At 33.5% G+C, this 8,541-nt stretch overlaps 1 protein-coding gene across 1 annotated transcript; it reads right to left on the bottom strand.

Annotated features, from left to right (window-relative positions):
- Nucleotides 1–2,840: 2,840 nt before the first annotated feature.
- On the bottom strand, nt 2,841–3,881 carry LOC140918785 (uncharacterized). The gene is made up of 3 exons (XM_073363581.1): nt 3,564–3,881; nt 3,407–3,479; nt 2,841–3,340 (listed from the first exon to the last, which is right to left on the bottom strand). Exons 1-3 carry the CDS (start codon nt 3,879–3,881, stop codon nt 2,841–2,843), a joined length of 891 nt encoding a protein of 296 aa, XP_073219682.1.
- Nucleotides 3,882–8,541: the final 4,660 nt, after the last annotated feature.

Genomic DNA, 8,541 nt, shown 5'->3' on the forward strand with positions numbered 1-8,541 from the left:
CATCCTTTTGGATGTACTAAGGACTTTCTCTCTAGCTAATCCTTTCGTCAAAGGATCAGCTAAATTTTCATTAGTGCGTACATGATCCACTATAACAGCTCCTTTAGAAAGTAATTCTCTAACTGTGTTGTGCTTACGACGTATTTGTCGTCTCTTACCGTTGAAATAACGATTCTCAATTTTTGCAATAGTCGCGGTACTATCGCAGTGGATCAACACAGCTGGCAACGACCTTCCCACAAAGGGATCTCTGCTAGCAAGCATCTCAACCAACTTGCTTCTTCACTAGCAGTAGCTAGTGCTATCATTTCAGACTCCATAGTGGACTGAGCCAATATCGTATGTTTCTTCGATTTCCATGATACAGCACCACCGGCTATGCTGAAAACATAGCCACTAGTTGCCTTGGAGTCATCTGATAATGTGTTCCAATCAGCATCACTGTATCCTTCAAGGACGACAGGAAATCTTTGATAATGTAATCTGAGACTCATGGTCCTTTTAAGGTATCTCATGACTCTTTCGATAGCGTGCCAATGCTCCATACTAGGTCTACTAGTAAACTTGCACAACAATCCCACGACATAAGCAATGTCGGGTCTAGTACAATCAGTGGCATACTTGAGGCTGCCAATGATGCTCGCATATTCAGTTTGTCTAACACCTTCACCAGAGTTCTTGAAAAGTTTTACACTTGGATCATATGGTGTGCAAGCAGGTTTACAGTCAAAGTAATTATATTTCTTTAGGATCTTTTCAACATAGTGAGATTGATCCAAAGAAATTCCCTTTTCTGACCTAGTAATCTTGATTCCAAGGATTACACTCGCTTCTCCGAGGTCTTTCATATCAAAGTTGTTGCTCAACAATGATTTCACATTATTTACAGCATGAATGTTTGAACCAAATATTAGTAAGTCGCCTACATATAGACATATGATAGTGCAAATGCCATTTTCATATTTGTAATAAATACATTTGTCACTTTCATTCACTTTAAACTCATTCGACATAATCAAGTTATCAAATTTTTCATGCCATTGCTTAGGATCTTGTTTAAGACCATACAAAGACTTATCTAACTTACAGACCTTGTCTTCTTGTCCATGAATTACAAAACCTTCAGGTTGTTCCATATAAATTTCTTCTTCTAGGTCACCATTTAAAAAGGTTGTTTTAACATCCATCTGGTGTATCACCAGGTTATGAATAGCCGCAAGTGATATAAGCACCCTAATGGATGTTAGTCTAGTGACTGGTGAGAAAGTGTCGAAGAAATCTATATTTTCTCTTTGTCTAAAACCTTTGGCTACAAGGCGTGCCTTGTACGTATCAACATATTCGTCAGGTTTTAGTTTCTTTTTCAAGATCCATTTACAACCTATTGGTTTGCAACCAGGAGGAAAGTCTACCAAATGCCAGGTCTTGTTAGATTCTAAAGAATCCATTTCATTGTTCATAGCTTCTTGCCATAGATCTGCATCCAAATATGACAGAGCTTCTTTAAGATTCGCAGGATCCTCTTCTAAATTATAGGCCATGTATTCTGGTCCATAATCTTTAGCAACTCTTACTCTCTTACTCCTTCGAGTTTCTGTTTCATCTTGTTTGTTGTTTTCAGTGCTTGTTGTCACAGGAACTTGACCAGGTTCGCTGCCCCCACTATTTCTTGATTTGAAAGGAAATTTATTTTCATAAAAGTCAACATCATTTGATTTTATGATCACTTTCGCGTTTAGGTCATAAAACCTATACGCTTTGTTATTTACTGCATACCCAATGAATGCACATTCATAGGCTCTACTTGCGAGTTAATTTTCTTGGGATCGGGGATTCTAACATAAGCCAGACAACCCCATGTTCGAAGATAAGACAAGTTGGGTTGTCTTTTCTTCATTATCTCATAAGGAGATGTTTTGCTTTTAGAATTAGGAACTCTATTCAAAACATAGCAAACAGTCAAAATAATTTCCCCCCACTAGTGAGACGCAGCACCAGAATTAAGCATAATAGCAACAACTAATTCTGTAAGAGTTCTATTCTTTCTTTCAGCTTTACCATTCATTTCAGGTGAATACGATGCATTAGTTTCATTTACAATTCCTTGGGTTTTATAAAACTCATTAAACAAGCTGGAATCATACTTTGTTCCTCTATCACTACGAAACCTCTTAATCTTTTTGCTAAATTGATTTTCTATCTCAGTCACAAATATTTTAAACATGTCAAGCACTTCACTTTTATTTTTCATGAGATATACGTAAGTAAAGTTAGAACAATCGTCAATAAAAGTGATACATTTTCCATTTCTGGTTAGCGTTCCGTCAAGTTCACATATGTCAAAGTGTATTAAGTCTAGAGGTTCAGATTCTCTAACTACTGATTTATGTGATTTGTTTTTTATTTTGGCTTGACTGCAAAAATCACATTTTTCAAAATCCTTTATAGATAACTTTGGAATTAAGCCTAAATTACTTAAGTTTGAAATCACATGTTTGCTCATATGACAGAGTATAGCATGCCAAATATTAAAATCACACAACATGTAAGCAGAAGGAGACATCTTATTCATTTCAACATTCAATTTAAACAGGCCATCAGTGGCGTACCCTTTCCCAACAAAAATACCATTTTTAGAAATGGTGTACAAATCTACCCCTATAGACTAACTAAACCCTACCTTATTGAGAAGAAACCCTAAGACCAGATTCTTTCTTATTTCTGGAGTTTGCAAGACATCCTTCAGAACTAAAGTCTTTCCAAAGGTGAATATTAGTTCCACATCTCCAATGCCAACAACATTAGTGGTGTGAGAATCTCCCAACATCACTTTCTTATCTTCAGCAGCAGGTGTATGTTTTAAACATAGCACGATCGTAACAAACGTGGCGTGAGGCGCCGGTGTCTATCCACCATCCATCTGATCCACCAACAAGGTTGATCTCAGTTATCATAGGAACGAATTGCTCTTCAGTCAAGTTGGTCTGATTTACAGCGACTGTCTTGTTCCTACACTTGCGTGCCATATGACCCTTTTTCCCACAGTAGAAACAGATAAAGGGGATAGGGCAATTTCTAGGAGGTGGTGGCTTCCTAGCAATTGGGACCTTTGGAGGGTTCCCATTCTTGTTGTTGTTCTTTGAAGTGTGATTCTGATTCTTTAGTTGTTTGCCATTTGGCTTCAGAAGTGCTCCAATGAATTTCTTTTTCTTGTTATTTGCCACAAGAAGAATGTCATCTTTCTGGTCTTGCTTGCAAGATTCCTCCTCAATTCTAAGGCAGGTTATCAGACTTTCTAGAGAAAATTCTTTAGTTTTATGCCCAAGAGAATTTTTGAAATCTTTCCAAGCAGGGGGCAGTTTGTCAATGATAACAACAATCTAAAACTGTTCATTTAGGGACATACCTTCAGAGATGATCTCGTGAGCAATATTCTGAATTTCATGAGATTGAGCTTCCACTGATCTGTCATCTGTTATCTGATATTTGAGGTAGCGGCTAACAACATACTTTTTGGCTCCAGCTTCCTCAGTGTCATATTTCTTCTTTATAGCATCCCAAACCTGTTTAGCATTATTGCTTTCGGAACTGTAGTAATCATACAAATCATCAGGAAGTGATCTATTCAGAATATAATTCTTACATAAGTAATCATTATGTTCCCATTGGGTTAAGTCAGCTGCTATTTTATCCTTTTCTGTTTGTTCACCTTGTTCTGGTACAACAGGAATGTCATCCTTCAGAACATTGGCAAGCTTTTTCGTGGTTAGAAAAAACAACATCTTTTGTTGCCAACGTTTGAAATGACTTCCCTCAAACCGAAAAGGTTTGTTGTAGTCAGAAGCAAAAGAACTTGTCCCTATAATTTTGTCGGTAGACATGGCAGTTCGAATTCTTCTTAAAATTGCTGTTTTTGAATTTCGAAAAAACCTTTTGAAAACAATTATGCCATCGAAAATATTACTGGGTTGAGTCGCGGACTATGTCGCTCTCTTTAAGACATTTCGAGGCACTGCCCAAAATTGTGCAAGGCAGACTATCAATCACGATGTTCCCGGGATAAAACAGCCCAGATACTCTGTATCGGAATTCTACTGCACTGTAGAATACCGTTCTAGAATTACACCCTCAATATGGCAGTCGTACAACTGACACTCAAATATGGCACTAAGACCACTCGAAAGAAAGAGAAGAAACAGTAAGAAGGAGGAGAAGTGAGAAAAGCCTCAGATACGAAGAGCTTTTGGTGTGATTTTCCAACTGAGGAGAACCCTCTATTTATAGAGGAAATCCGCAATTGGATCTGAGAAAAGCATGGACCATTAGAACGTGCGCTCCAAGTAGTGGCCCTCAGAACGTGCGCTCCAAGCTTAGAGATTTGACTCTGACTTTTGACCGGACAGCAAGGGAAACGTGAGACCAAAGATTAGGGTTTTGACTAGGAAAAAAACAGACGCACGAATTCAGGGAGGACTCGATGGAGGGCAGTTACGTAATTAACGTTTCAATTAGAGATAAAACGCAAGCAATCAGTTAATTAAAATGATAAATTAATTTTCATGCAAAAATAATAATACACCACGTAGGCAAAGCCAAACCAAGCCGGACGGGCGGCGGCGACACGTGTGTGGTGGTCAATATTGCTTGTGTTCTCCCTCCTTCACAAAATTGGGTTCCCCTTGGGGCCCTCCCCAAGTTCATTACCTCCACCTTATATACCCTATTAGTGTGTGGTATCCCTCCAATGTGGGACTTTTCAATTTTTTTCAATTCACAATAACACTAACTCTCATAAATGTCATCATTATTTCTAATAAACTTTCATAAAAGCATTATCATTTCCAACAGTTACTTTATATCACTTCACAACAAAAATATTATATCAACGAAGCAGAGGAATGAGAGCTAATATATTTCGATAAGATGTCTTAGTTAATAAAATTAAATGTAAAACCAACCAAAAAGAAAATTGTAATGAACCCATAAGTGTGGGCAATGAATATGTTGATTTAAAAAAAAAAGATTGGTTGTATTATATTGGATTTGCATCATATTGGTTCTATATTATAAAAGTTTTGTAAAGGTTCGAATGTATTTTGAAATTCACATCGAGATTCCCCTAATTTGTATGGTCGAGATTGTATCGACAATTTATATGGCCGATATTGCCCCGACAGTTTGTATGATCCACAACACTTTAAAATTTTTATAAATGAATATTGTCAATATGAGTTCATTTGTTAAAGTGTGTCGTCAACATGAGTTCTAAAACTAGCTTTTGTTTACTATAACAATGGTAGACCACAATTAGGATTTGAAGATGATGACGTGAAATGATGTGCTCAACATTTGCTTGATATTAACTAAAGGATTGATTGAGTTAGATGCTACATCGCTCATATTTATGAGTGATATTGATGCAAATTTGACTTGTCTCTAGACAGTTGATGAAATATTTGCGTCTCAATTATGATCAACCATTGTTCTTATCTTCGATGTTATAACTTTCATTTTATGTCTGAGATGTTATGTCTTTCATTTTCAGTCTTTATGTTATGGATTTCATTTTATGTTTTTGATGTCATGTCTCTCATTTTCTGTCTACGGATGTTATGTATTTATGTTATGAAAAAAAAACTAATAAACTGCTAGATCCAATTAATAATCATAACCATAATCATTCTACAAGTTTTAAGTCGTTATAAATAATACAAATTTTATGTTATGAAATACATCGGAGTCATAACCCACTCCAAATGTGTTCGAAAGTGCAAATTTAGTAGATATTTCGGGAAATAAACATTCGGATAGAACTATAACAAAAACCACAAATTCATAAAAACAAAAGCCACCAAAACGTAAAGAAAAACACTCAAATAAAACATAAAATACTAACTTACCACTCGGTCTTGAGTAAATAATTGAGAAATGATATGATTTTGGTGTTGAAATTGAAAAAAAAAAAAAAAGATTTGAAAGTTTAGAAGTTGTTTGGAGAGAAAATTAAAGTGGGGGAAGAACGAGTGTTATAAGGATACAATTTGGATGTACACATCCGTACAAATTCCATCTAAAAGTGGAAATCCGAAACGAAGCAAAATTGAAAGAAAAAAAAAAGAAAAATACATTATTTCTTTTTCTATCCTTCTCTTTTTTAACCTCGGTTGTTTTTTTGGTTTTTAGTTTCAATATGGTAGCAAACACATTGTGACACTATCATGTATTTTGATCTGTATAAAAAAGTATATTGCAACAAAATCTCTTGTTTCACTTCATTTGTTTTAAACCATTTCAATGCAGGGTTATGTTTTAAATAAAATAAAAAACACAAGCAAGCTAAAGTTGCAAAGCAATGTTAAAGCATTCGTTGAACACTCCTTGGTCAAGTTGTATTTTAAAGTTTCTTAGCAACCTACATATTCAAACATGTTATTAGGTTGGACAAAGTTAAAGCCTCTTTGTTCAAAAATTAGGGGTGTATTGAATTAAGATTGTAAAAGATTAGCAAGATGTGTAATTTGAATTTTAAAGGATTTATTTCATAAGAACTTGAAAAGACTTGTGGATTTATAAGATTTCAAAAGAGTTAATAAATTTGAAGAGATTATTAAAAAGAATTGATTACAACACACTCCGTAACCATATTCTCCTAACCATTAAATTTCAAAATTATTCTCACAAACTTCAATTCCGTGTATTTAAAATTATGCTAATTATCATTGTTCTATCAACATAATCATCAATAATGCATGGAGAAATTAGTAAATTATTTTAATTTTAATGATTATTTATCTTTATATGCAACATTTTTATTGTTATCATTTCGATTACATTTTTTTAAGGATGTACAAATTAGATTAATAATTCATTTTCAGTTTTATTATCATGATATGTAATATCTTGAAAATTAATTACACACCTCGAAATGAAACTAAAAAATGACATAATTTTAAGAAGTGAAAAAAATATTTTTCTTTTTTCGTGTTGTCTGTGATATTCTTCAAATAAAAAAAATATACTCAATAATTGACAAATGAAAAATATTTCTAGGATCTCGTTCCTTCAATAATGTAAGCGTTAAAAACAACAATGCACTCCACTTAAATGATAAGAAGTTTTAGGAAATAAAATTTTGGAGGAAGAATAACTTGTTTTACACTGATAAAAGGAATACCGGTATACAAGTTACCACTTTTAAGTTGAAACGACAAAGATGGTTTTTAATAATAATAATAATAATAATAATAATAATAATAATAATAATAATAATAATAATAATAATAATAATAATAATAATAATAATAATAATAATAATAATAAGAGTAACATGAACACATAAATAATAATAGTTTTAATGACCAATGAAGAAAAGTATATTAAATCAATATGAAGATACTAGTAAACGTTGAAGTTGATAATAATGAGAAAAACATTGAAGAGATAGAGAAAAAAAATATCATAAGAATTATTTATATTGTTTTAAAATTTTGATTGAATACCAAAAGCATCGTGATGTAAATGTGATGTAAATATTCAACCTTTTATAAACCTCTTGTGACTTAGAGAGATATAGAGTGATAATTTTTGTACTTTGTGGCCATTTTGAAAATAGGGAGGAATTTAATTGTCTTTTGAGAGAAAACAAAAGAAAAACTATGTCATTGCACATCCAAACATGTAGAGAGTGAGGTATTTTGAAAGGAAAAATAAATAAATTAGGAAGTGGGGAAATATATTACAAATTGAGTAGGTGTCATATTACTTGTACATATTAAACAAGAATGTTTCTTCTTTCACTCCTAATGTTCTCAACTACACAAAAATATACGTCTGAATTAGATAATGTGAACTTGTAAAATACTCCTCCGAAATAATCAATTCGAACAAAATTTAGAGACTTTTGAAAAGACAGGAGATGGAAAAAGAAACTTTCTTAAACAAAGCATTGAAAAATGTACATTTGAAAAATAATTGTAAAATGAGCCCACACAGACAAATTTAAAATAGAAAAGCAAAGTGGCTTGCATATGTAATTCCATGTGAGCCGTATTATTCCTCATTCACCGTTAAAACACATTATGAAAATAACTATTAAAATTTAATATGATCAAGAAAATTACCCCTCCATTCCAAAGTCGAGTGGCCACGAGATCACCAAATGTCCTAAGGACATTAGGATATCCATCAGCTTGTAGAGACTGATCCATCTACTCTGATTGGGCATTATATTGTGCTTGTTGTTGTTGTAGTCATAGTTGTTCCTTTTGTGCGTGTCTCTCTCGTTGTACTTCATGTTTCTCCTCAAGCCTTTGATCCCGTGAAGACTCAATTTGCATAGGTTTACGTGTTTTAATTTGATCATTTAGTTTATGTTATCTCAATTTATGTAGTCTATTGAGTTTACGTATGCTTTTGTTATTTAAATCATGTGAAATAACTTTCATTTACAAATACGCAAACTCAATTTACGTAGCCATATACAAACTGATACAACGTAAATCTTTGACCCATATTGAAAATCCTAAAAACCTAGAATCAGCA

The sequence above is a fragment of the Cicer arietinum genome, chromosome 7, assembly GCF_000331145.2.
Source record: "Cicer arietinum cultivar CDC Frontier isolate Library 1 chromosome 7, Cicar.CDCFrontier_v2.0, whole genome shotgun sequence".
Taxonomy (NCBI): Eukaryota; Viridiplantae; Streptophyta; class Magnoliopsida; order Fabales; family Fabaceae; genus Cicer; species Cicer arietinum.

Bases quoted from the DNA above. Each gene is read 5' to 3' on its own strand.
- LOC140918785 (XM_073363581.1), bottom strand. From the start codon at position 3,881: ATGTCTACCGACAAAATTATAGGGACAAGTTCTTTTGCTTCTGACTAC. The intron at 3,480-3,563 runs GTTTGGGATGCT...CTCAAATATCAG, and splicing joins AAAGCAATAATGCTAAACAG to ATAACAGATGACAGATCAGT. The intron at 3,341-3,406 runs GTATGTCCCTAA...CTGCTTGGAAAG, and splicing joins TCACGAGATCATCTCTGAAG to ATTTCAAAAATTCTCTTGGG.